The 27,652-nt window shown below is 43.2% G+C and overlaps 1 protein-coding gene across 1 annotated transcript; it reads right to left on the bottom strand.

Annotated features, from left to right (window-relative positions):
- Positions 1 to 241: 241 nt before the first annotated feature.
- Positions 242 to 27,065, bottom strand: LOC136686514 (bromodomain-containing protein 3-like). Its single transcript, XM_066660340.1, has 20 exons — positions 26,926 to 27,065; positions 25,370 to 25,659; positions 25,057 to 25,194; positions 14,602 to 14,731; positions 14,259 to 14,464; positions 13,340 to 13,672; positions 13,106 to 13,234; positions 12,605 to 12,811; positions 11,894 to 12,141; positions 10,471 to 10,865; positions 9,927 to 10,019; positions 9,541 to 9,843; positions 8,167 to 8,591; positions 7,791 to 7,941; positions 6,852 to 6,940; positions 6,241 to 6,310; positions 6,036 to 6,145; positions 5,284 to 5,504; positions 4,780 to 4,951; positions 242 to 3,329 (listed from the first exon to the last, which is right to left on the bottom strand). Exons 2-20 carry the CDS (start codon positions 25,559 to 25,561, stop codon positions 3,261 to 3,263), a joined length of 3,681 nt encoding a protein of 1,226 aa, XP_066516437.1. The 5' UTR covers positions 25,562 to 25,659; positions 26,926 to 27,065; the 3' UTR covers positions 242 to 3,260.
- Between the last annotated feature and the right edge of the window lie 587 nt (positions 27,066 to 27,652).

Genomic DNA, 27,652 nt, shown 5'->3' with positions numbered 1-27,652 from the left:
TAACACAAATACAAATGTGACCAAAAACTTCTCAATGGCGATGATGGCACAAATCCAACAGCAAATTAAAATTAAAAATCAATATTAAAACCAGCGATGTCTTTCCATCAGCAGTACAAATCATAGACGCGTTTATTGTGTAACAGTTAATACAGCACAGGTTTGAGATTAAAATACCCCCCCCCCCCCCCCCCCCCCCCAAAAAAAACAACAAAAAAAAAAAAAAACCTAAATAATTCTAATTAAATCTAAAAACCCAGTAACAAAATTACAAAAGCACAGCCCACAACAAAAACCTGAAAGCATCAAATAATAAAAAATTAAAAAAAGAAACGTACCGAAAACTACAGCTGAACAAAATAGCACAAATATAAACAGAAATAAAACAAAGATAGATATTATGCTTTAAACATAAAAGAGATAAAGTCAAACACAGTCGAGTGAACACTGCTGCAGTTGGATAAGGATCAAAAACACAAAACACTTCTTTACTGTGAGTTTTACAAGAAAAACAAAGAACAAAATAAAATCTTTAAAATCTAAATCTGCCCAAGGCTTTAGCATCTATTCAGAGTCAAAACCATACAATTCAATTGTTAAACAAAAAAAGGAGGAAAAGAAACAGGGAAATAATGTTGTTGTGCACTGGAGCCGCATTTGTTCAGAATTATACGTTTTTACAAAATTAAATAAATAAAAAGAAATGAGAGAGAGAAGTCCAAGAATGGTTTTGTCTTTTCAATTTGATGAAAAAAGAAATATATTTTTAAATGAATAAAGGAATACAAATAAAGGAACAGATCTCACCACAGTGTGATGAAGATTATGAGAAAAATCTTGATTATAAAACGGAAATAACATTTTGCTCTTGCTTCGTTCTAACATTTGTTCAGTGTCACAAAAAATTATAAAAACAGAAATGAAACTGGAGAAATCTCAAACTAGTCTGTTCAGAACTACATAATAATAATAATAATAATAATAATAAAGTCATTAAAATATATGCCACTGCTTTTAGCATCACAAACAACACAATAAAACTATAACACAAAATAAATGAAGGGAAGCGTTCTGTGCTTTAATCTCGCTGCAAAGACGACGGTAAAGAAGCATTTAATATAATAACAGTATTCTTAGCTCTATAAAAACGGTCTTTATTCCACAATAAATGTCTGAACAGATTCTTTAGCTTTGCTTTCACTGTTGAGTTATAAATAAAACACGGAGAGTTTAGAGCTACGTTTCTACGTTTCTATCAGCGATGGGTGTGCATGAAGAGACTATTAAGGCAAAGGATCCTGAGGAAGTTAAACAATAAGTCTCAAATGTTAGGAACACGCACACACACACACACACACACACACACACACTCACAATACCTTCACACACCAATAAGTGCTTCCATTGTAATAAAGTCTTTATACAAATAAAAACAAACAAATCATCCATCACACACTTCAGTATTCTTTACTTACACATTGCTGCATCTCCTTTACACACACACACACACACACACAGTTGTGCAAAATCAGAGACAAAACTTCGTTTCATTTCCAGCCTTTATGTTGTAAAAGTTAAAATGTATATGGAAATTAAGCAAGGCTATAAACGTGGGACCCTTAACAGCTGTGCAAGGACACACACACACACACACACACACACACACACACACACACACACTTGGATAAACAATTCTTTTATATATGTGGAGCTCAGAGCTGTAACATTGTCCCGGACATTCCCCGGAGTTTATCCTGCCCCCGGTACACAGTCCAGGTAATGTCAGAGCGACCCCTGTGTGAACAGAGCCGGGAATGTTCTGGAGAATCGAGCAGTATCTCCTGCACGTGTCAGAACCACACTTAACATCTCCAGCCATGAGAACACGTCTGAGTCTGAAAACCTCCAGCCGTGGATGCGTGTGAAAGGGCAACTCCAGGAAATATCCGAACTGGATTCTCTTGACTTTTCTGGAGTTCATATGTTTAAAAAAAAAAAAAAAACAACCAGTTCATCTCTCACTCTGACTTTGTATCCATCTTTCCTCTGGTAGAAGAACAGTCCAGCACTCTGGGTCTGATGGGATGTGGAGCTGGAGAGGAGGAGACATAAAAGCAGAACAGGAGGAGAGGCCTCAGAGCCCAGACTCACTGAGTGGGTTTGGGACGAACGCCTGATCCCAAGCTGTGTGGGTGTGGCCTCAGGGCTGAGTCGGGGGCTGAAGACGAGGGTCCTGAAGAAAATGGACACTGTGATAAAGCAGAAGGTGGTCCCTGTAAAAACAGAGACTCTGGATGTATATTCAGCTGCTGAAGACTGTGCCATTTTCTCTTGAACATTTTTTTTTCTGAGGCGAACTTCACGGGTGTGAAATGAAACAAATGAAGGTGGTCTCTGACTTTCACACATTTCACAGCTGGATTTCTCTCAAACGCAGACTAAAATGACCACAAACAAGCAAAGAAAATATATATAAGTGTGCATATTTACAGGTACGGAAGCCCTAGAAGGCCATTGTTTAGTGTTTTCTCACTGTTTTATTGTGATTATGAAAACGATGTTTTTAATATTAGTTGTAATATTAATTTTGAAACTTTAATTGCCAAAAAGGCCAAGGATGTGGGCTTCTTTGTGGCTGAGCTGCCCCTCTACCCTTCCTGCCACTGTTGCCCCTGCTGTGACTCAGGAATTCCAGCAGCCCACAGTAGACCAAATAACAGACGTCCTGACCAAGCCATGCCCTGAGGACCCTGTCCTCGTGTGACACTGTAGTGTCCAAGTCTGTGTTACCGTTAGCTGACGACCGGAAACAACACACACGCAATCCTCATTAGTCGCCACACACCACTCACATCAACAGTCACAGGATATAGTTGGGGGTGTGTTTAGTTTTCTTGATAATATCTGTAAAACAACGTTTCCAAATCACCTCATGCTCTTGATAAAAACAGAGGAAAATAATTCATGCAAAACCATGGCCTGCTGAGGCTTCTGTGCACAGGCAAAGAACAGTCGAAAGCCCCTCCCTCTCTCTCTCTCTCTCTCACTATCTATTTATTTATATATATATATATTTCCACCTCTCCCTCGGTGGAGACAGGCCATTTCACTTCTCTTTCTCTCTGAAGGAAAGAGTGGAAATGAGAGAGAGACAGAAGGAGAGAGAGAGAGAGAGAGAGAGAGAGAGAGAGAGAGAGAGAGAGAGAGAAGACAGGAAGAGATAAAGAGAGGAATGGAGTTTCTGTCACTCTCCTCTTCTTCTAGAACAGGTTCTCCTCGAATATAGCCATCAGGTCACTCTGGAAGTTCATGTCGATGGTTGCTGCCATCTAAAAAACATGAAACAGAAATTACCATCTGCAATAAAATTAGCTTTCAAACATAGCAATGTAAATCAGGGGTGGGGGTGCCTGGACATAAAAGGGTCCAGGGTATGAATGAATCGTGATTAAAAATATTTTAAAAAGAGGACTTCCGTGTGGTGCAAGCCTGCATTCACATTACATGCCTCATTAATCAACTCAGATTATTTTTGCTCAGATTTGATTTGGCGGATCTTGATGGTTCACATTCATAAATGTAAATATCCTGTACCTATCTTTAATGAGAACAAATCTGCCTCAAACGGCGGCATGTGCACACAGATACGTTTATATACATTTCCTGCATCCCCAACAGCATCATGTTTGTGAAACGATTGGTTGTAGAAAAACTGGAAAAATGGATGCATTAGAAGCTTGTGTGTGCAGCAAACAGCAAACACCTCACAGATGACACGATTAGACAAGAAGGAAGAGGAAAAGCCAGCCAGCCTTAAAGGGAATGTCTACGATTGTGGGCAATTGAGATTTTCTGTGGTTGTTTACATTCAAAAGCTAAGCGTCTTTTAAGGTGGAACTGTGTGGAGAAAACGACTTGCCTGTAACTTGTTAGTTTTTATTCACTGTTTGAATTCCCACAGAAACTCATGCGTAATTCTAACTGTTTAGTTTTGTAGCACTGTCGCTAATGCAGTTAGCCGTCTACTGAGTTTGGAGATCTGATAGTGATCTGAAACAGCAAAAAATAAGTCAGTGTTACCCCCCTACGGAACAGGAATAGAGCAACATCCTCATCTTGGTTGGTGCTTTTCACTGTTCTCTCCGTTGTGTAAAAACCGTGAGAAGAGACAGAGAAAGCCTAGCATACTAGACCCAGACACTTTTACAGATACTGGGGCTTCGTAAACACATTAGAGCAGTTACCAGAGCAAACCGACTGCAGAGCAGCACATGGTTGCGCTGCAGTTTCTGTGGGTGACAGCACTAAAAACATGCGTACAGGCAAAAAAGACATGAAATCCGATTGGACTGTTTCACATTCATGAGGCAAGCCCACAAATCGGGTATGTATCAGATGCAGGAGCACACATGAATATGACTCAAATGTGACATGTCCACACAGCCCTGACAAAAATCAGATCTCAGTCACATTAACGTAAAAAAATCTGAATTGGTTCTCCTCAGCCTGGTAATGAGAATGTAGCCTAATGTGGACCCTATCAGCTGGAAGACGCTGGTCCTAGAGAGACGGCCCCCTCCCGCCCCTCATTAAACACCATGGCACTGGCCCCCACATTCAGCACAAAACAGAATAGAATATATGGATGTAAATTAATCGTAAGGAAACAAAGAACTGAACTGGATCAATAACAACAGGAACTATACACTGACCTGTCAATAAGTGTGTGTGTGCGCGTGTGTGTGTGTGTGTGTCTGTGTGTGTGTCTCTCTCTCTCACCGCCTCTCGCCTCCTCCTCTCTTGCTCGCGGCGGCGTAGCAGCTCCCTCTGGTGGTCAGTGGCGTGTGTGTGGGACGGGGGCTGAGGTTGTGTGTGTCGTTGTGAGTTCTGTGTCGGACTTGGACTGTGAGACTCACTTGGAAATTTACCACCATCCTCAAACACCTCCTCTCTGAGAGAGAGAGAGAGAGAGAGAGAGAGAGAGAGAGAGAGAGAGAGAGAACAGGGAGAGAAGAGAGAGAGCATAAAGAGAACAGAGAATAGAAAGAGAGAACAGAGAGAATAAAGTGAGAACAGACAGAAAGAGAGAAAAAGAGTGAACATATATATATATATATAAAGCATGAGACAATACAGGTAGAGAAAATAACGAGAGGTTAAGGGAGAAAAAGAATACTTTGAGAATAACAGCACAGCACCATGGGTCTGAAAGGATGTGGAGCTGGAGAGAAGCCCACACTGGGAACAAAGCAGAGCCGGATCTGAGTTTAAAACCTGTCTCACCGCACTCTCTCTTTCTGTCTCTCGGCCTGTGTCACTCGCTCTCTCTCGCGCTCTGCCTGCAGCGCTCTCTCTCTCTCGCGCTCCTCTTTCTCTCGCGCCACGCGCCGGAACTGCTCAAAACTGTCACTGGAGGAACGAACCAATAAGGAGCCAGAAGAGCCGGAGGAGGCAGGCCTCTGGGCCAAACTCGCCCAAGAGCCCATACTCTTCGTCTTCATCTCCTACAGAGAGAGAGAGAGAGAGAGAGAGAGAGAGAGAGAGAGAGAGAGAGAGAGAGAAAGAAAGAAGACATTGAGCCACAACAGAGGGAGAAAGGAACAGAGAATGAACAGAGAGAAAAAAAGAGGGACATGGAATAAACAAGAGTTAGAAATAAAGCGAGAGCAAAGCGAGGGGGAAGAGAGAGAGGGAAAGGGATAAAAAGAGAGAGAAAGATAAGAACAGAATGAAACAACAGAGGGAGAGAGGAACAGACAGAATTGAATAGGAACAGAGATAGAATAGAGAGGGAGAGAGAGAGAGAGAGAGAGAGAGAGAGAGAGAGAGAGAGAGAGAGAGAGAGAGAGAGAGACAGACAGACAGACAGAGAGAGAATGTATAAAGAGAAAAAGAGTGAAAGATAGGGAGAGTTACAGATGTATCTTCACACACTGACACACAGCGGTGGCCCTCTGGAGGGTGTGAGTGTCAGTGCTGTGGACATTAATGAGTTAAAAAACAACATATTCTCACACACACACACACACCCACACCTTTTTGGGAACAATGGGGGTCTTCGCCTCATGTTTGATTTTGTCCTGCATGGAAGGGGGTGGAGTCTGAACTCTTGATGGGCGGAGCTTCAATCCTTGTAGGTCTGCTCCTGATTGGTTACAGAGGAAAAAGCGTCAAGAATGAAACAGAGCAGTGACTAGCTGGAGAATACAACACCGTCCAGGGGGAGGACAGAGGACTCACCGCTGAGACGGGGTTTAGTCTCCGAGGAACAGATTGGAGACGAGCACAGTCTCTCCTGCTTCACCAGAGCCTGCACACACCAGCACCGTTATCTTAGCACTGAATTAGCATAGCACAGAATTAGCAGACAATGATATAAACCAGTACAATTGGGGGGAGTCATAGGTGGATCTATTAAAAAATAAATACATAATTCCAACTCAAACGATGTGCAGTCCTCCCATTGGGGATGGAGGTTTATAATTAAAGCACACCCCCGGTCAGTCATCATCCCTCACTGAACTCACTCTCCAGCAGGGGGACACAGAACTCACAGTGGAGCTAAACTGTAGGGGGTGCTGCTGCATGCGCTCTGTACTCCATTAACACATTAGGATTTGTGTGGATCAATCTGTATTGGTTATAGTTTAGAAACCGCTGGCCATTATGGGAGGAGTCAGTGAGCAGTTCCTAAACCAGGAGCTTGTGTCTGATTGGCTGTAGATGTTTCTGTTGCAGATTCTCTCCTGACCACAGGGCTCTGAGACTGTATTCCTAGATTCTCCTCAGGGTCATAAAACAGTTGTCCCCACAAAAAGCATGAAGAAAGACAGGTGTTTTCAGACACTCACGTGTTTCTTCTGCTGAGGGACGACAGGTGACTGATGCATCATGGGATGAAAGTCTGACATCAGAGGGGATGAGCTTCCCTTTAATCGACCTGTCCGATACATACACATAATTCGACATTATCATTATTACATGTCTTACAGATAGTGTAAACTCTGATATATACACATCTGTACCCTTAAACAGGCAGGACTGAACACTAGTCATTTGACCACAGAAGTACAAAATAAAAACAAAAAAATTAATTTGCACTGCATCAAGCACCAGAACACCTTCTTTCCCAGGATTTTCATCTTTATAAATTAGAATTTCTAAATTCTTGAAAGCATTTATTTAAAATTTTGTTTATAGATTTAGTTCATAGGTTTAGTAAATAGATTTGACTCCTGTGTGATTTTTCCTGCATTTCGAAGATGTAATTCTCTTTCATTTTCAGTTAAAACTCTCCATTAAGGTTTTATTCACACACCCAACACACAGTACCTAATCAACCATCAGCAGAACAACATAACTGAGCAGGGAATATCTGCTATGATGGAAATCCATCATAGCAAAGGAGAAATTTAATCTCTGACAATTTGTCCCATGGGTATTGGAATGAGCCCCATCACTCTCGAAAACAAAGCTCTCAGCCTGGGCTGTGGGCTTAATACACCTCTCATCTGCACCAGAACATCCCATTCCCAGTGCTTTCCTATGAAAATAAGACACAATGCATGCACTATAGGAATCCTGTGGTTGTGAACAATAGAAACAGAGGATCTGTGAATAAATGGGGAACAGCAACATGAAGCCTTTTGGGATGCCACACTGCACTCGTCTATTGCCTGAAAACCTTACATTTTTATTCCCATGTCGAACCAGATGTGTGTGTAATTCTGAAATGTTTATCCAGTCGGGGTCAGACTAAGTTAGTTCAGGCACTGGATCCAAGTTCTTACCCAGAGGAGAAGACAGCTGAGAGGTTTCAGAAACTGAGCTTGGCTGCAGGAGACCCTCTGAGGGTGTGAGGGGATGTGTGTGTGGTCCACTGGTGTGTGTCTGAGATGTCATCTGGATACCACCCTGAAGTGACTGAAAATCCAAATTCACCTGTGCAAACAATAAAAAAAAAAACAAGGTCTCCCCCAATCATTCAATGCCTCCAATCCAGCCACCGTTTCTTTTTAAACTGCTTCTAGCACATTATTTTGGAAGGCTAAACACACATGGAGGAGAACACCAACTGTCCAGACTAGGTACACCAGCTAATAGATTCCTGTGTACTGTCTGAGTCAAAAAACATGGCATAAAGCAAGCCATTCTAACTGCGTTTACCTGGCTGAGTGATAGAGGCGTCTCTTCTCCTTCATCTTCCTCATCCTCCAGCAGGGCCTGAGGGGGCTGGGCAGAGACCTGCCCCAAAATAGAGGGACCCAATGGGGCTAAGGATCGCAGAGTAGGTCCAGGAGGAAGAGAGAGAGGGAGAGGGGAGGCTTTAGGAGGAAGAGAAAGAGAAAGAGGAGAGGATTTTGGGGGAAGAGGAAGAGGAGGAGAAGAAGGTTTCTGGGGAAGAGAGATGGGGACAGGGGAAGGTTTTAGAGGAAGAGAAACTGGAAGAAGGGAGGATTTTGGAGGAAGAGACAGTGGGTGATTGGAAGTTTTCTGAGGGAGAGAAAGAGGTAAAGAGGAAGCTTTTGCAAGAAGAGGAGTGGCGTGTCTTGTCGGCCGAGAAGGAAGCTGAGGCAGGGCTGTGTGGAGAGCTAGAGAGAAAGGGTGATAGAGAGAGAGAGGTAAAGAAGAAGGGAGACATTAAAAGAGATGGAGAGGTAAAAAAATAAACAGAAAGAGCAAAAAATTTATTATTATCATTATTCCAGTTCAAATGTTTTGTCAGTAGGGGAAGCAAACTCTGCCTACAAGCTCAGCCATTGGCTCCTGAGTCTCTGAAATAGTGAGAGTTTTCCCTTAAAGTTGCCCTTAAACCTCATTAACGTTTGGTGTGTTGCAGAAACACCAGGTCCCTGTTTGGTTTTCCACTGCATAGTTCCACCTCTATTGTTCTCTACTGGACTCTACTCTCTGATTGGTCCCTTGTTGGTTTTCCTTTCCCACAGCTCCCCCCTGAAATGTTTCGGTGTTGTCTCTCAACTCTGTGTCTAAGGAGAACAGTAGGCTTTGGAAACCACAACAACGGCGGCAGTAACGTTAAGCGGTGTTACTCATGGTGTATTGGCGTGTTGTTGTTGTTTGGGACTGAACACAGCTCCGTCATCAGTTCAGACAGATCAGTAAAGTTTGTTCCTTCCTTGTTGCAGCGTCCAGCTCTCGCTGGATTCTTTCTTCGGCCACCACTCCAAAGAGCGTTTGAACCACCGCGTAATTTTACGAGCTGCCGCCGTGAGTCGAATAAAAACTAATGTGATCTCTGCTGCAGCTGGAGATTTTACAGAAGCAGAGGTGGTGCTAGACGTCTCCGTTGCGTGGCGTAGAGTGATGACTCTCTCTGGACAATCAGCGCTCTGAGAGGTTTACACGCCACGGTTTAGTCCCTACTCGGCTGGCTCAGAACCACGAGAGAACAGTAACTAAACAAGAACTAGAGTAGAGACCCTGCAATGGAAAAGCGCTTTAAAATGCGGTGTAGTGCATTTGGTGTATTGTGGTGTAGTTTATTGTAGTGTAGTATATTGTAGTGTGGTGGGCTCGTACCCGGGGAAGGAGGTGGTGCCGGGCTGTGGTTGAGGAAGGAGTGTGTCTCGGCCGGTACGTTTGTGTGAGAGTGTGTGTCAGTGTGTGTGTGTGTGTTGAGAGTGTGTGAGGGTGCTAGTGGAGGGCCGAACTGAGAGTCGAAGCTGTTTGCCAAGAGATGGGACGGTTCCAGCGTCTGAGCGGAGGAGGGGATGGCAGTGGGCTGAACCAATGAGGCCTGCGTGGAGGGGTGGGGCTCTTTGACCTTTGATCTTCTGACCTGTTTCACCTCTCGGGTCTTTCTTCTCTGCTTAGGGACCGGCCCTGTCCAGGTGAGAAGCAGTGGCCAATGAGACGGAGGAGAACAGTAAAACTGTGTATATATTAAAATATGTATGTGTGTTTACCTGCTGAAGACTCCTCAGGGTCTGAGGTGGTGGTCTCAGTGCTTCCTGATGAAGAGCCCATCTTTATTTTCATCACACTCGACTGTTCACCTACTGCAGAAAGAACACACGCACACACACAGCACTTATGTGAGATTTGGTATTGTTCCATCTGGGCTCCCCCTACAGTTGTGTGTAATTCACTTTTACATCACTGTCCTGAAATCAAGGGCGAGGGGTTTATGAGCCAAGGAGGTGGTTTCCTACCCTCCTCCAATAGTAATGTAGTGCAGTTTCTGCAGTGCTGAGCCAAGAGTAGCAACAACAGAGGCCCTATTCTCCCTGTCACAGCTCAGTGGAGCATCACGATGAATTTGAAGCTGGAATTAAGGTATAAACACACTACCTAGTGTTGCTTTAAACACAAAACCCCCACTATTTACTAAAGGGACTTGAGCATTCATAGGGCCTGATATCTGTGGGGGTCCTGAAACAACCCCCCTCCCCCCTCCCCCTCCGACTCTACAGTGTAGGTTTAAAAAATCAAAAGCACCCTGATTCTGACCTGCGGCCCTCCTCCTCTTGAGGCAAGTGGAGACGTACTTCCCGAGCTCTCTGAGCGTGGTGGGCTTCAACTTCTCAAAGTCGATCTCAATCTCGTCCGGGTTAGAGTTCTTCAGCGCCGGCTCGCGTGTCTGTATAATGTGGACAACGCGGCCCAGTTTACTGCTCGGCAGACGGTTAATGTCGAGACTCAGCTGCCTCTTCTCCTCCAGAGTCATGGGCCTATCAGATGGCTCCGGGGGCACAGACTCCACCCCTAACCCCACAGACTCCACCTTCAGCCCCACTGACTCTGCCTCCAACTCCATGGATGGGACCAGAGATGAAACTGGAGGGGGCGTGACCAACAGTGGAGCGGTAAATGGTGGAGCGGTCAATGAACGAACATCTTTTTTTCTGAGAGATTTAGAGAGATCCAGAGTGATGGGGGTAGGACAGAGATAAGATGAGAGAGAGAGGGAGTGAGTGAAAACAAAGAGAGCAAACAAAAGAGTGAAATAATGATAGAGATAGCAAAAGAGTCTTCAGCAATAAGAGCCAATGAGATTGCTGTTAACAGATAAAGTCCCACCCTCCAGTAATAAGAGCCAATCAGATCGCTGATAATGAAAAAGCAGTAAACCACAACTTCAAAATTTATTAGAGACTTTATTTAAATATGCATTTTTTTTTCAAAATCATGGTTTTATTTGTAAATTTTACTTGAAATAAGAAAAAGGCAATTTATTTAGAGTTTTTGTTATTATTCTATTAGCTATTCTATTCTATTGTTATTTAAAACATGTATACATTTTGTTGAAGTATGTTGAAAAGTAGTGTAAGTGTAATTTATTTGACATTCCAATGTTAACGACATAAAATTATGCCATAACTATGAGGCTACTTTAATGTACAGGACGTGGCACCTATCATATGCAAGTTATACACTATGTTCCAGACCTTGGCTTGAGAACATTTTCTCTACTTGGATCTTAATGAATTTTAATTAATTACCCCTGGTCTACAGTTGGGCGGCACGGTGGTGCAGCAGGTAGTGTCGCAGTCACACAGCTCCAGGGACCTGGAGGTTGTGGGTTCGATTCCCGCTCTGGGTGACTGTCTGTGAGGAGTTGGTGTGTTCTCCCCGTGTCTGCGTGGGTTTCCTCCCACAGTCCAAAAACACACGTTGGTAGGTGGATTGGCGACTCAAAAGTGTCCGTAGGTGTGAGTATGTGAGTGAATGTGTGTGTGTGTCTGTGTTGCCCTGTGAAGGACTGGCGCCCCCTCCAGGGTGTATTCCCGCCTTGTGCCCAATGATTCCAGGTAAGCTCTGGACCCACCGCGACCCTGACTTGGATAAGCGGTTACAGATAATGAATGAATGAATGGTCTACAGTTACCTCTCATGTATTGAAGCTATGCATTATGGGAGATGTAGTTCTTACTCTGATTTCTTGGTCTTTGTTGGGAGGGTCGTCTCCAAGCTGATCTTGCTCTTCCTGATTGGTTGAAATTGTGTGGGCGTGGTCTCTTTGTGAAGCTCCTCCCCCAGCTGAGTGGGCGGTCCACTGTTTTTGGCTCTGTGCTTCTCTTTCCTTTTCTCTTTCCTCTCTTTCTTCTCCTTCTCTTTTTTCCGTGGTCTGCAGCTCTGAGGCTGAGAGAGTGCTGCCAGCTGCTCGTGGACTGCCTTCAGCTGCAGGGGGTGAGAGAGAGCACAAAACCATACCACGGTAACAGACCAATCAGGCATTTTCTCCACCCACCCTTCATCTAATCATGAAACAACTGATACGCTGACACCTAGTGGTCTGGATGTAGTAGAGAGACTATACTAAACATGTTTAAAAACATGACCCACCCCATGTGGTGAATCCCCTCTATAGAGAATAAACTGGTTCATTCAAGAACAAAAGAACAGCTTAAGTCTTCATCTCTTGTCATTTTCTTATAGAAAGAAACAAACAAACTTTTTAACAATATAACTTTTATAAATAATGTGTACTCATTTTTTTCTGGTTAAAAAATAACTGATTGCAACTTCAAGGCAGAGTTATCAGCAGTGGAGGAAACCCCATTGGTTTACACAAGACTAGAATCTCTCTCTAGCCCTTTCTCTCTCTCTCTCCCTCCCCTTTCTGTCTGTCTCTCTCTCTCACCTGCTCCTGAAGCTCGGCCAGTCTTTGAGCTCGTTCCTGATCTGAGCTGTCGTCTGATTCTGATTCGTCAGAGGAGGAGCTGGTGGGTGGGGCCTGTGTGGGCTGCTGTTTGATCGGCTGATGGTGGACAGCCGGGGAGGGGGAGGGCATAGGGGGTGTGTCCTCTGGTTCATCAGGCATCTTCGCAAATCGCATCTCAAAAACGTCCTAAATTCAAAAAATTTTAAATAAACAAGAAAGCGATTTAAAGTTAAATAAGACGTTGTATCACCCCCTGCTCTTACTGTAACGTATTATGCTCTGTCACAGAGGTCACAGATTAAAGGAACATTAAATATAGCTTTATATTGTCTCCTGCAGTTTCTGTGGTGCACTACACATTACAAAAATCCCTGTAGAGGTATAACATGAAAACTAAACTCGATAATTCTTCCAGGAAGTGTCCATCGTACTTGAGTACAGTTATATAACATCCTCCCACACACCTGTGTTCCTCCTCACCTGTAGTTGTCGAGCCATAGCCACTACTTCACAATCAGGAGGGTTGTATTTGTAACAGTTGGAGAACATCAGCCGCACATCTGCAGCAAACGCCTGAGGGTTTGGATACTGACCCCTGTTTAGTTTGGCCTGTTTGACACAAAATGACCTATTAACATTACTATCAGGATATCAGACTCTACAATGTGTGTGTGTTTGTGTGTGTCTCTGTGTGTGTGTGCGCCGCCGCCTCACCTTGATGGTGCTGAGGTCCATGGGATGTTTAATGATGTCGTTGTAGTCACTGAGACCGAGTGCCTTGGCATCCACTGGTCTGTAGAAGGGCCAGGCGTAAGCTGTGTGTTTCTTGTCCAACATTTCCTTCAGCAGATCAGCGCAGTACTGCAGCTGGAGCCCAGGGGGCACCACTGAGCCCCCCGTCAACCTCCCCCCTGAGCCCCTGGAGCCTGGGACAAGCTGACTTGAGCGAGAGCTCTCCCTCCTGGTCGCCACAGGGGGTGACTCGCTCAGCTGGTCGCTTGCATTCGGAGTCGTGGTATCTGCCTTCCTCTTCTGACTTTTCCTCTGCTGCGGAATCAGAACCAGAACCAAAACCAGTTCAGATTTAGATTCAGCTCAGAATTCAAATAAGAAATCTAGAATACGAACTGCTAAAGAGCGCCTTCACAATCAGCGTCGGTTAGATCTGGAAATGGAAACCAGATTTTACATTAAGAACCAGGCAAAAAAAATTAAATAAATAAAACAGCTCTCTTTCAAAAATAGAACTAGTCCAAGATCACGATCCAGTCAGAATCAGAACCAGTTCATAATAATGATACGATTTATTTATGTAGTGCTTTTCAAGAACACAGAGCTTTTACAATGATAGTACACAGAACAAAGAACATCAAAAGACAAACAAAAACAACACAAAATATAAAATATTTAAATGAGGGTCCTTAAATGCCAGGGAGCTGAACCGAGCCACAGGGTTTAAATGGGTCCCAGGATCAACTGTCATTTAAACAGTAGCAGTTAATATTCACAACCAGTCCATAAAAATTTCCCATTCAGAATCAGAACCAACCAAATTACAGGCCCCAGTCAGAATCAGTTCCTATTCAGAATCAGAACCAGTCCAGAATCAGAGACAGGTCACCAGGAGGCTCACCTTGGTGATGGGTGTGGCACTCGGGAGCACAGACCTGCTGGGCATCGCCGTGACAACAGAGGGGGTGGTGGTTGCCATGGAGCTGGAGAGAGAGTTGATGGAGTAGGGGCGGTCAAGGGCGGAGGGGCCGACTTCGGTAAGAGACGAAACGGAAGAAATGACAGAAGATTCGGGAGCGGATGAATCTGCAGAAAGAGAGGGAGGAGCTGAGAGAGAGAGAGAAAGAGAGGAAGAGAGCACAACAAATAAAATATTAAACCTGTATAGTCCGTGACATCTGTGGCTTGTCATTAAAGGGTGAAAGAGTGAGTGAAGCTACTGTAAAATGAAGGAGTGAACGGACCTGTTTCCCGTTTGGCCCTGCGGCCCCGTGGAGCCGACTGGATCAGGATCTCCTCCTTGGGCATCTCCGAGATCATCTGCAGGAACAGCTTCTCCAGAGCCTCCGCCATCATCACTATATCATCTCCAGGCTACAGAGAGAGGGGCATATAGAGTTAGCGTCCTCCTCTGAGCGTGTTTGTAATGTTAGCGTCCTCCTCAGAGCGTGTTTATGTTAGCGTCCTCCTCTGAACGCGTTTGTGTTAGCGTCCTCCTCTGAGCATGTTTATAATGCTAGCGTCCTCCTCTGAGCGTGTTTACAATCTTAGCGTCCTCCTCAGGACTCGTATATAATGTTAGCGTTCTCCTCTGAGCTCGGTTATAATGTTAGCGCTCTCCTCTGAGCGCGTTTACAATGTTAGTGTTCTCCTCTGAGTGCATTTATAATGTTAGCGTTCTTCTCTGAGATCGTTTAAAATGTTAGCGCTCTCCTCTGAGCTCGTTTTTAAAGTTAATGTTCTCCTCTGAGTGAGTTTATAGTGTTAGCGTTCTCCTCTGTGCTTGTTTATAACGGTAGCGCTCTCCTCTGAGCTCGTTTATAATGTAAACATTCTCTTCTGAGCGTGTTTATAATGTTAGTGTTCTCCTCTGAGTGCGTTTATAATGTTAGCGCTCTCCTCTGACCTCGTTTATAATGTAAGCGTTCTCCTCTGAGCGCGTTTATAATGTTAGCGTTCTCCTCTGAGCTCGTTTATAATGTTAGCGTTCTCCTCTGATATCGTTTATAATGTTAGCGTTCTCCTCTGAGCGCATTTATAATGTTAGCGTCCTCCTCTGATATCGTTTATAATGTTAGCGTTCTCCTCTGAGCTCGTTTATAATGTTAGCGTTCTCCTCTGAGATTGTTTATAATGTTAGCGTTCTCCTCTGAGATCGTTTATTATGTTAGCATTCTCCTCTGAGCGAGTTTATAATGTTAGCGTTCTCCTCTGAGCACGTTTATAATGTTACCATTCTCCTCTAAGCTCGTTTATAATGTGAGCGCTCTCCTCTGACCTCGTTTATAATGTAAGCATTCTCCTCTGAGCGCGTTTATAATGTTAGCGTTCTCCTCTGAGCTCGTTTATAATGTTAGCGTTCTCCTCTGAGCGCATTTATAATGTTAGCGTCCTCCTCTGATATCGTTTATAATGTTAGCGTTCTCCTCTGAGCTCGTTTATAATGTTAGCGTTCTCCTCTGAGCTCGTTTATAATGTTAGCGTTCTCCTCTGAGATCGTTTATAATGTTAGCATTCTCCTCTGAGCGCGTTTATAATGTTAGCGTTCTCCTCTGAGCGTGTTTATAATGTGAGCGCTCTCCTCTGAGCTCGTTTATAATGTTAGCGTTCTCCTCTGGGTGCATTTATAATGTTAGTGTTCTCCTCTGAGCTCGTTTATAATGTTAGTGTTCTCCTCTGAGCGCGTTTATAATGTTAGCGTTCTTCTCTGAGCGCGTTTATAATGTTACCATTCTTCTCTAAGCTCGTTTATAATGTTAGCGTTCTCCTCTGATATCGTTTATAATGTTAGCGTTCTCCTCTGAGCGCATTTATAATGTTAGCGTTCTCCTCTAAGCTCGTTTATAATGTTAGCGTTCTCCTCTGAGCGTGTTTATAATGTGAGCGCTCTCCTCTGAGCTCGTTTATAATGTAAGCATTCTCCTCTGAGCGCGTTTAAAATGTGAGCGCTCTCCTCTGAGTGCGTTTATAATGTTAGCGTTCTCCTCTGAGCTCGTTTATAATGTTAGCGTTCTCCTCTGAGCGTGTTTATAATGTGAGCGCTCTCCTCTGAGTGCGTTTATAATGTTAGCGTTCTCCTCTGAGCTCGTTTATAATGTTAGCGTTCTCCTCTGAGCGTGTTTATAATGTGAGCGCTCTCCTCTAAGCTCGTTTATAATGTTAGCGTTCTCCTCTGAGCTCGTTTATAATGTTAGCGTTCTCCTCTGAGCGTGTTTATAATGTTAGCGTTCTCCTCTGAGCTCGTTTATAATGTTAGCGTTCTCCTCTGAGCGCGTTTAAAATGTGAGCGCTCTCCTCTGAGTGCGTTTATAATGTTAGCGCTCTCCTCTAAGCTCGTTTATAATGTTAGCGCTCTCCTCTAAGCTCGTTTATAATGTTAGCGTTCTCCTCTGAGTGCGTTTATAATGTTAGCGTTCTCCTCTAAGCTCGTTTATAATGTTAGCGTTCTCCTCTAAGCTCGTTTATAATGTTAGCGTTGTCCTCTGAGCGTGTTTATAATGTGAGCGCTCTCCTCTAAGCTCGTTTATAATGTTAGCGTTCTCCTCTAAGCTCGTTTATAATGTTAGCGTTCTCCTCTAAGCTCGTTTATAATGTTAGCGCTCTCCTCTAAGCTCGTTTATAATGTTAGCGTTCTCCTCTAAGCTCGTTTATAATGTTAGCGTTCTCCTCTAAGCTCGTTTATAATGTTAGCGTTCTCCTCTGAGCGTGTTTATAATGTTAGCGTTCTCCTCTGAGCGCGTTTATAATGTTAGCGTTCTCCTCTAAGCTCGTTTATAATGTTAGCGCTCTCCTCTAAGCTCGTTTATAATGTTAGCGTTCTCCTCTGAGCGCGTTTATAATGTTAGTGTTCTCCTCTGAGCTCGTTTATAATGTTTGCGTTCTCCTCTGAGCGCGTTTATAATGTTAGCGTTCTCCTCTGAGCGCGTTTATAATGTTAGCGTTCTCCTCTGAGCGTGTTTATAATGTGAGCGCTCTCCTCTGAGTGCATTTATAATGTTAGCGCTCTCCTCTAAGCTCGTTTATAATGTAAGCATTCTCCTCTGAGCGCGTTTATAATGTGAGCGCTCTCCTCTGAGCGCGTTTAAAATGTGAGCGCTCTCCTCTGAGCTCGTTTATCATGTAAGCATTCTCCTCTGAGCACGTTTATAATGTTAGTGTTCTCCTCTGAGTGGGTTTATAATGTTAGCGTTCTTCTCTGAGCGCGTTTATAATGTTACCATTCTCCTCTAAGCTCGTTTATAATGTTAGCGTTCTCCTCTGATATCGTTTATAATGTTAGCGTTCTCCTCTGAGCGCATTTATAATGTTAGCGTTCTCCTCTAAGCTCGTTTATAATGTTAGCGTTCTCCTCTGAGCGTGTTTATAATGTGAGCGCTCTCCTCTGAGCTCGTTTATAATGTTAGCGTTCTCCTCTGAGCGTGTTTATAATGTTAGCGTTCTCCTCTGAGCGTGTTTATAATGTGAGCGCTCTCCTCTAAGCTCGTTTATAATGTTAGCGTTCTCCTCTGAGCGTGTTTATAATGTTAGCGTTCTCCTCTGAGCGCGTTTAAAATGTGAGCGCTCTCCTCTGAGTGCGTTTATAATGTTAGCGTTCTCCTCTGAGCTCGTTTATAATGTTAGCGTTCTCCTCTGAGCGTGTTTATAATGTTAGCGTTCTCCTCTAAGCTCGTTTATAATGTTAGCGTTCTCCTCTGAGCGTGTTTAAAATGTGAGCGCTCTCCTCTGAGTGCGTTTATAATGTTAGCGCTCTCCTCTAAGCTCGTTTATAATGTTAGCGCTCTCCTCTAAGCTCGTTTATAATGTTAGCGTTCTCCTCTGAGCTCATTTATAATGTTAGCGTTCTCCTCTGAGCGTGTTTATAATGTGAGCGCTCTCCTCTAAGCTCGTTTATAATGTTAGCGTTCTCCTCTGAGCGTGTTTATAATGTGAGCGCTCTCCTCTGAGCGCGTTTAAAACCTGAGCGCTCTCCTCTGAGTGCGTTTATAATGTTAGCGCTCTCCTCTAAGCTCGTTTATAATGTGAGCGCTCTCCTCTGAGCTTGTTTATAATGTTAGCGTTCTCCTCTGAGTGCGTTTATAATGTTAGCGCTCTCCTCTAAGCTCGTTTATAATGTTAGCATTCTCCTCTGAGCGCGTTTATAATGTTAGTGTTCTCCTCTGAGAGTGTTTATAATGTGAGCGCTCACCTCTGAGCTCGTTTATAATATTAGCATTCTCCTCTGAGTGCGTTTATAATGTGAGCGCTCTCCTCTGAGCTCGTTTATAATGTTAGCATTCTCCTCTGAGCGCGTTTATAATGTTAGCATTCTCCTCTGAGTGCGTTTGTAATGTTAGCGTTCTCCTCTGAGCGGGTTTATAATGTGAGCGCTCTCCTCTGAGCACGTTTATAATGTGAGCGCTCTCCTCTGAGGCGTTTATAATGTTAGCGTTCTCCTCTGAGCGCGTTTATAATGTGAGCGCTCTCCTCAGAGCACGTTTATAATGTTACCATTCTCCTCTAAGCGTTCTCCTCTGAGTGCATTTATAATGTTAGCGCTCTCCTCTGAGCACATTTAAAATGTGAGCGCTCTCCTCTGAGGCGTTTATAATGTTAGCGTTCTCCTCTGAGCGCGTTTATAATGTGAGCGCTCTCCTCAGAGCACATTTATAATGTTACCATTCTCCTCTAAGCTCGTTTATAATGTGAGCGCTCTCCTCTGACCTCTTTTATAATGTAAGCATTCTCCTCTGAGCGCATTTATAATGTTAGCGTTCTCCTCTGAGCGCGTTTATAATGTTAGCGTTCTCCTCTGAGCTCGTTTATAATGTTAGCGTTCTCCTCTGAGATCGTTTATAATGTTAGCGTTCTCCTCTGAGCGCATTTATAATGTTAGCGTCCTCCTCTGATATCGTTTATAATGTTAGCGTTCTCCTCTGAGCTCGTTTATAATGTTAGCGTTCTCCTCTGAGCTCGTTTATTATGTTAGCGTTCTCCTCTGAGATCGTTTATAATGTAAGCATTCTCCTCTGAGCGCGTTTATAATGTTAGCGTTCTCCTCTGAGCGTGTTTATAATGTGAGCGCTCTCCTCTGAGCTCGTTTATAATGTTAGCGTTCTCCTCTGGGTGCATTTATAATGTTAGTGTTCTCCTCTGAGCTCGTTTATAATGTTAGTGTTCTCCTCTGAGCGCGTTTATAATGTTACCATTCTTCTCTAAGCTCGTTTATAATGTTAGCGTTCTCCTCTGATATCGTTTATAATGTTAGCGTTCTCCTCTGAGCGCATTTATAATGTTAGCGTTCTCCTCTAAACTCGTTTATAATGTTAGCGTTCTCCTCTGAGCGTGTTTATAATGTGAGCGCTCTCCTCTGAGCTCGTTTATAATGTAAGCATTCTCCTCTGAGCGCGTTTAAAATGTGAGCGCTCTCCTCTGAGTGCGTTTATAATGTTAGCGCTCTCCTCTAAGCTCGTTTATAATGTTGGCGTTCTCCTCTGAGCTCGTTTATAATGTTAGCGTTCTCCTCTGAGCGTGTTTATAATGTGAGCGCTCTCCTCTGAGTGCGTTTATAATGTTAGCGCTCTCCTCTAAGCTCGTTTATAATGTTAGCGTTCTCCTCTGAGCTCGTTTATAATGTTAGCGTTCTCCTCTGAGCGTGTTTATAATGTTAGCGTTCTCCTCTGAGCTCGTTTATAATGTTAGCGTTCTCCTCTGAGCGCGTTTAAAATGTGAGCGCTCTCCTCTGAGTGCGTTTATAATGTTAGCGCTCTCCTCTAAGCTCGTTTATAATGTTAGCGCTCTCCTCTAAGCTCGTTTATAATGTTAGCGTTCTCCTCTGAGTGCGTTTATAATGTTAGCGTTCTCCTCTAAGCTCGTTTATAATGTTAGCGTTCTCCTCTAAGCTCGTTTATAATGTTAGCGTTGTCCTCTGAGCGTGTTTATAATGTGAGCGCTCTCCTCTAAGCTCGTTTATAATGTTAGCGTTCTCCTCTAAGCTCGTTTATAATGTTAGCGTTCTCCTCTAAGCTCGTTTATAATGTTAGCGCTCTCCTCTAAGCTCGTTTATAATGTTAGCGTTCTCCTCTAAGCTCGTTTATAATGTTAGCGTTCTCCTCTAAGCTCGTTTATAATGTTAGCGTTCTCCTCTGAGCGTGTTTATAATGTGAGCGCTCTCCTCTAAGCTCGTTTATAATGTTAGCGTTCTCCTCTGAGCGCGTTTATAATGTTAGTGTTCTCCTCTGAGCTCGTTTATAATGTTTGCGTTCTCCTCTGAGCGCGTTTATAATGTTAGCGTTCTCCTCTGAGCGCGTTTATAATGTTAGCGTTCTCCTCTAAGCTCGTTTATAATGTTAGTGTTCTCCTCTGAGCTCGTTTATAATGTTTGCGTTCTCCTCTGAGCGTGTTTATAATGTGAGCGCTCTCCTCTGAGTGCATTTATAATGTTAGCGCTCTCCTCTAAGCTCGTTTATAATGTAAGCATTCTCCTCTGAGCGCGTTTATAATGTTAGTGTTCTCCTCTGAGCTCGTTTATAATGTTTGCGTTCTCCTCTGAGCGTGTTTATAATGTTAGCGTTCTCCTCTGAGCGCGTTTATAATGTTAGTGTTCTCCTCTGAGCTCGTTTATAATGTTTGCGTTCTCCTCTGAGCGTGTTTATAATGTGAGCGCTCTCCTCTGAGTGCATTTATAATGTTAGCGCTCTCCTCTAAGCTCGTTTATAATGTAAGCATTCTCCTCTGAGCGCGTTTATAATGTGAGCGCTCTCCTCTGAGCGCGTTTAAAATGTGAGCGCTCTCCTCTGAGCTCGTTTATCATGTAAGCATTCTCCTCTGAGCACGTTTATAATGTTAGTGTTCTCCTCTGAGCACGTTTATAATGTTCGTGTTCTCCTCTGAGCGGGTTTATAATGTTAGCGTTCTTCTCTGAGCGCGTTTATAATGTTACCATTCTCCTCTAAGCTCGTTTATAATGTTAGCGTTCTCCTCTGATATCGTTTATAATGTTAGCGTTCTCCTCTGAGCGCATTTATAATGTTAGCGTTCTCCTCTAAGCTCGTTTATAATGTTAGCGTTCTCCTCTGAGCGTGTTTATAATGTGAGCGCTCTCCTCTGAGCTCGTTTATAATGTAAGCATTCTCCTCTGAGCGCGTTTAAAATGTGAGCGCTCTCCTCTGAGTGCGTTTATAATGTTAGCGTTCTCCTCTGAGCTCGTTTATAATGTTAGCGTTCTCCTCTGAGCATGTTTATAATGTTAGCGTTCTCCTCTGAGCGTGTTTATAATGTGAGCGCTCTCCTCTAAGCTCGTTTATAATGTTAGCGTTCTCCTCTGAGCGTGTTTATAATGTTAGCGTTCTCCTCTGAGCTCGTTTATAATGTTAGCGTTCTCCTCTGAGCGTGTTTAAAATGTGAGCGCTCTCCTCTGAGTGCGTTTATAATGTTAGCGCTCTCCTCTAAGCTCGTTTATAATGTTAGCGCTCTCCTCTAAGCTCGTTTATAATGTTAGCGTTCTCCTCTGAGCTCGTTTATAATGTTAGCGTTCTCCTCTGAGCGTGTTTATAATGTGAGCGCTCTCCTCTAAGCTCGTTTATAATGTTAGCGTTCTCCTCTGAGCGTGTTTATAATGTGAGCGCTCTCCTCTGAGCGCGTTTAAAACCTGAGCGCTCTCCTCTGAGTGCGTTTATAATGTTAGCGCTCTCCTCTAAGCTCGTTTATAATGTGAGCGCTCTCCTCTGAGCGCGTTTATAATGTTAGTGTTCTCCTCTGAGAGTGTTTATAATGTGAGCGCTCTCCTCTGAGCTCGTTTATAATATTAGCATTCTCCTCTGAGCGCGTTTATAATGTGAGCGCTCTCCTCTGAGCTCGTTTATAATGTTAGCATTCTCCTCTGAGCGCGTTTATAATGTTAGCATTCTCCTCTGAGTGCGTTTATAATGTTAGCGTTCTCCTCTGAGCGCGTTTATAATGTGAGCGCTCTCCTCTGAGCACGTTTATAATGTGAGCGCTCTCCTCTGAGGCGTTTAAAATGTTAGCGTTCTCCTCTGAGCGCGTTTATAATGTGAGCGCTCTCCTCAGAGCACGTTTATAATGTTACCATTCTCCTCTAAGCGTTCTCCTCTGAGTGCATTTCTAATGTTAGCGCTCTCCTCTGAGCACATTTAAAATGTGAGCGCTCTCCTCTGAGGCGTTTATAATGTTAGCGTTCTCCTCTGAGCGCGTTTATAATGTGAGCGCTCTCCTCAGAGCACGTTTATAATGTTACCATTCTCCTCTAAGCTCGTTTATAATGTGAGCGCTCTCCTCTGACCTCTTTTATAATGTAAGCATTCTCCTCTGAGCGCATTTATAATGTTAGCGTTCTCCTCTGAGCGCGTTTATAATGTTACCATTCTCCTCTAAGCTCGTTTATAATGTTAGCGTTCTCCTCTGATATCGTTTATAATGTTAGCGTTCTCCTCTGAGCGCATTTATAATGTTAGCGTTCTCCTCTAAGCTCGTTTATAATGTTAGCGTTCTCCTCTGAGCGTGTTTATAATGTGAGCGCTCTCCTCTGAGCTCGTTTATAATATAAGCATTCTCCTCTGAGCGCGTTTATAATGTGAGCGCTCTCCTCTGAGCGCGTTTAAAATGTGAGCGCTCTCCTCTGAGTGCGTTTATAATGTTAGCGCTCTCCTCTAAGCTCGTTTATAATGTTAGCGTTCTCCTCTGAGCGCGTTTATAATGTTAGCGTTCTCCTCTGAGCGTGTTTATAATGTGAGCGCTCTCCTCTGACCTCGTTTATAATGTAAGCATTCTCCTCTGAGCTCGTTTATAATGTGAGCGCTCTCCTCTGAGCGCGTTTAAAATGTGAGCGCTCCCCTCTGAGTGCGTTTATAATGTTAGCGCTCTCCTCTAAGCTCGTTTATAATGTGAGCGCTCTCCTCTGAGCTCGTTTATAATGTTAGTGTTCGCCTCTGAGTGCGTTTATAATGTTAGCGCTCTCCTCTGAGCACGTTTATAATGTGAGCGCTCTCCTCTGAGCACGTTTATAATGTTAGCATTCTCCTCTGAGCGCGTTTATAATGTTAGCATTCTCCTCTGAGAGTGTTTATAATGTGAGCGCTCTCCTCTGAGCTCGTTTATAATGTTAGCATTCTCCTCTAAGCTCGTTTATAATGTTAGCGTTCTCCTCTGAGATCGTTTATAATGTTAGCGTTCTCCTCTAAGCTCGTTTATAATGTTAGCGTTCTCCTCTGATCTCATTTATAATGTGAGCGCTCTCCTCTAAGCTCGTTTATAATGTTAGCGTTCTCCTCTGAGCTTGTTTATAATGTTAGCGTTCTCCTCTGAGCTTGTTTATAATGTGAGCGCTCTCCTCTGAGCGCGTTTATAATGTGAGCGCTCTCCTCTGAGCTCGTTTATAATGTGAGCGCTCTCCTCTGAGATCGTTTATTATGTTAGCATTCTCCTCTAAGCTCGTTTATAATGTTAGCGTTCTCCTCTGAGCTCGTTTATAATGTTAGCATTATCCTCTAAGCTCGTTTATAATGTTAGCGTTCTCCTCTGAGCTTGTTTATAATGTTAGCGTTCTCCTCTGAGTGTGTTTATAATGTGAGCGCTCTCCTCTGAGCTCGTTTATAATGTTAGCATTCTCCTCTAAGCTCGTTTATAATGTTAGCATTCTCCTCTGAGCGCGTTTATAATGTTAACGTTCTCCTCTGAGCGCATTTATAATGTTAGCGTTCTCCTCTGAGCTCGTTTATAATGTGAGCGCTCTCCTCTGAGCTCGTTTATAATGTGAGCGCTCTCCTCTGAGCTCGTTTATAATGTTAGCATTCTCCTCTAAGCTCGTTTATAATGTTAGCATTCTCCTCTGAGCGCGTTTATAATGTTAGCGTTCTCCTCTGAGCGTGTTTATAATGTTAGCATTCTCCCCTGAGGTTGTTTATAATGTTAGCATTCTCCTCTGAGCTCGTTTATAATGTTAACATTCTCCTCTGAGCGCGTTTATAATGTTAGCATTCACCTCTGAGCGCGTTTTTAATGTTAGCATTCTCATCTGAGATCGTTTATAATGTTAGCATTCTCCTCTGAGCTCGTTTATAATGTTAGCGTCCTCCTCCCCAGACAGCGAGCATATATCGGTACACCACTAACTGTAGACCACTGCTGGTCCACCATCGGACCACTCAGATGACTGTCCTGTACAGGACATAACTAATTATTAATCTCCTCAAATAGATTTTAAATTCACAGAGACCTTTATTGTGGAAAAAACAAACTAATACAACTATTACCAACAACTATGAGAGATATAATAATGAGAATAAATCTGATATAAAATGATTATGCTAAAAATGTTGACACTGTGCTGGATTAAAATTATTTACTGATCTTATTTATAAAGAATAACAAAAGAACCTAATGAAAGAAAAAAAATGTAAATTGAACTGTGAATGGAAAAGTGCTAAATTGTGGCATTTTGACTAAAAATCTGTTTAATTATCAGCGGTCCGCCCAGAAAACGCTGTGCAAAACACTAGTCGATCTCCAACTTTGCCCTCAGTGGGCCAACAGTGGTCCGCCGTCTCCTTGCTATCAGGGTCTGAGTGCGTTTATGTTAGCGTCCACCTCTGAACACGTTTATGTTAGCGTCCACCTCTGAACACGTTTATAATGTTAGCGTCCTCCTAGCGCGTTTATAATGTTAGCGTCCTCCTCTGAGTGTGTGTGTGTGTGTGTGTGTATACCTTGTTGTAGATATAACAGTTGGTGAACATGGTGTTAAAATCCTGGATACACTCCTGAGCATTCTTGTAGAATCCACTCTGCAGCCTCTTCTTTATTGTCCCCATGTCCATCGGAGTCTTTATGATTTTATGATAGTCCTAAGAGAGAGAGAGAAAGAGAGAGAGAGTGAGCAAGGGGGGAAATTAGAAGGTATAAAAGTAAGATGAGGGACAGAGCAAGGTAAATGAAAAAGAGAGGGAGAGACTGAAGTGATACTCAGAGAACAGAGAGAGAACAGAGAGAGATGGAGAGAGATGTATACAAGAAGCTCACAGGTAGGCAGAGTTTAACGGCATCTACGGGAGCCTGGAAGGGCCATGACAAACGATGCTTCCACAGCGTCTTCAGGACCACCATCCGCAGGAACTGCAACTGATTGGTCCGTCTGTGACGGTGGGTGGGGTTTGTGGCCTCAGGGGGTAGCGGGTTAGAGATGAGGGGCGTAGCATTCACCCCGTCTCCCATTCTGATTGGAAAGGGTCTGGATCTGAAGACACCCAATCAGATTTCAGAGTAGAGTGAAGTGGGTGGAGCCAGGACGGTGACGGCCATTACTGACATCACTAAAAAGTACGATTATAACAAAAAAATTATTTAAATTAAAAATAATACTAGTTTTACATGTAATAACCATGTATTATTATTAAATATAGTAATATTTTAATAGTAATACTACAATTATAGTCATTTTAAGTCACTGCAGCAAGGGGGCTAAGAAGACAAGGACAACATAGCACTTTTATGCTTAATGCTATTTACTGGACATTCAACATCAAAGGCAATAAAAATATTCCACAAAACACACACACAGCTAGACAAAACTCTAGAAAACAACAAAATAAAAAACAACAAATTGTCCACAACATCAAAGAAGCTCAGAGCTTTGTGTTCTATTTTAAAAAGGCGGGGCTTGGCAGTCTGTCCAATAGGAGCTCAGAACTTTCGGTTCTATTTTAAAGAGGCGGGTCTGGAGAGTCCATGCAGTACGAACTCAATGGAAGTTTCGTAGCCTTTACGCAAGTTTACTAACCCTCAATTTGCCGCTATATAGTTGCCGCTCGCTACGCGACGGAGCGGCGTTTCAGGAATCTTCAGTTCAGCTACGGTATTCACAAAAGCGTTTTACGTCAAAGCGCAGGTGCAACCGCAGAGCACTGTGCTATGAACAGAACGTAACCGATGTCACGAATACGGCCTTCAACAAACAGGTCAATATTCGGAAAAAGAGGGCGAGAAAATGCGGATTAAGATCCGGATTAGTTTGAACAGAGTATTTAATGTCAATCTGAATAACGACATTCTGTAAAAAGATTAATGTGGCGCCTTATTCGCCCGCTTCGTCATCTAATACTCCGTTCCACCTTAAAACATGCCTGAAACCGCTAAGACATTTAAGGTGGAATTGATCATTGCAGAATTCGTAGGAAAGACAGGCGAGTAAACATCTAGATTCACGTCAACGAACATAGGTTTAATTAAGCTAACAAATAACATAAACAATTAAGCATACGAAAACGTTTATATGTTGCAACAAATAATCATTATACTTTTAAATTTACTAGGTCTATGTATGGGAACTTTCCGCTCCGCCTTAAACGGGACAACTCTGCCGTAATAACTGCTTCTGTATTTAAGGTAGAACGGAGAATCAGAATAAGAGGTTGGAGAATTAAGGGGCCAATGACACATTTCATCTCTAAACCAAATATCTTCGACACACAGCCTTAATCACACACCCTCCACCTCCAGCGCCTTCGAAACACCAGCCCCACGCACCGGTAAACACCGATAAAAATCGCTTATTGACTCTTTATTGTTTATTTATTTACCTTTGGTCCGGAGCTGTCAGCGCGCCACACACCGACGAACAGAGCCGGGAGCCGAACACAAAGGAACCGACTCCTCAATTCCATCCGTTCGTGAATCAAGAAACGAGGGTCAACTCCAAAGCCTAGGAGTCGAATCCATGTTATGAGATTTAGTGTTAATACACAAATCAGAACACACATACACGCACACCAGGGCTAATCAAACAAGTGTAGAACTCCACATCATGACTTTTAGCTTTGAGATTTTTGTAGAATCGACTTAGATTGGATTCACATATTTCAGAATCGACTCTAACGATATTGGAATCGAACAGCGTCGTCGACAGAAAAAAAAAAAAAACACGATGACGCAAGACGCACAGCCACGCCCCTATACGAAGCAGCTTAACCCATTAAAGCAAGAACATGTCAGAAAATAAAGCCGTGGTAGGTCATTTATTTCAGAATCGTGGTTCTGTTTGAGATACTCTTTAAACTCTGAGTGATCAATAAATCACACATTCTGATCATAGATCACAGGACATTATTCATCTAAACTTTCCTCCCTCAAGCAATCACTCTCTTTGGCATTTCTCCCTCCAGATTTATCATCCTTTTGGCTCCTCCAGTTGTAGTCTGGCATTCCTCCCTTTGTACTCATGTTAACCAGATAAATTAAGCCTAAATTCAAACGTGTTCCACAGGACAGGACTTAAGGCACATTCTTATAACACAATTCAGAATTGTA

The sequence above is a fragment of the Hoplias malabaricus genome, chromosome 2, assembly GCF_029633855.1.
Source record: "Hoplias malabaricus isolate fHopMal1 chromosome 2, fHopMal1.hap1, whole genome shotgun sequence".
NCBI lineage: Eukaryota > Metazoa > Chordata > Actinopteri > Characiformes > Erythrinidae > Hoplias > Hoplias malabaricus.
The sequence above is the reverse complement of the archived record's forward strand: the minus strand, read 5'-3'. Positions and strand labels throughout refer to the sequence as shown.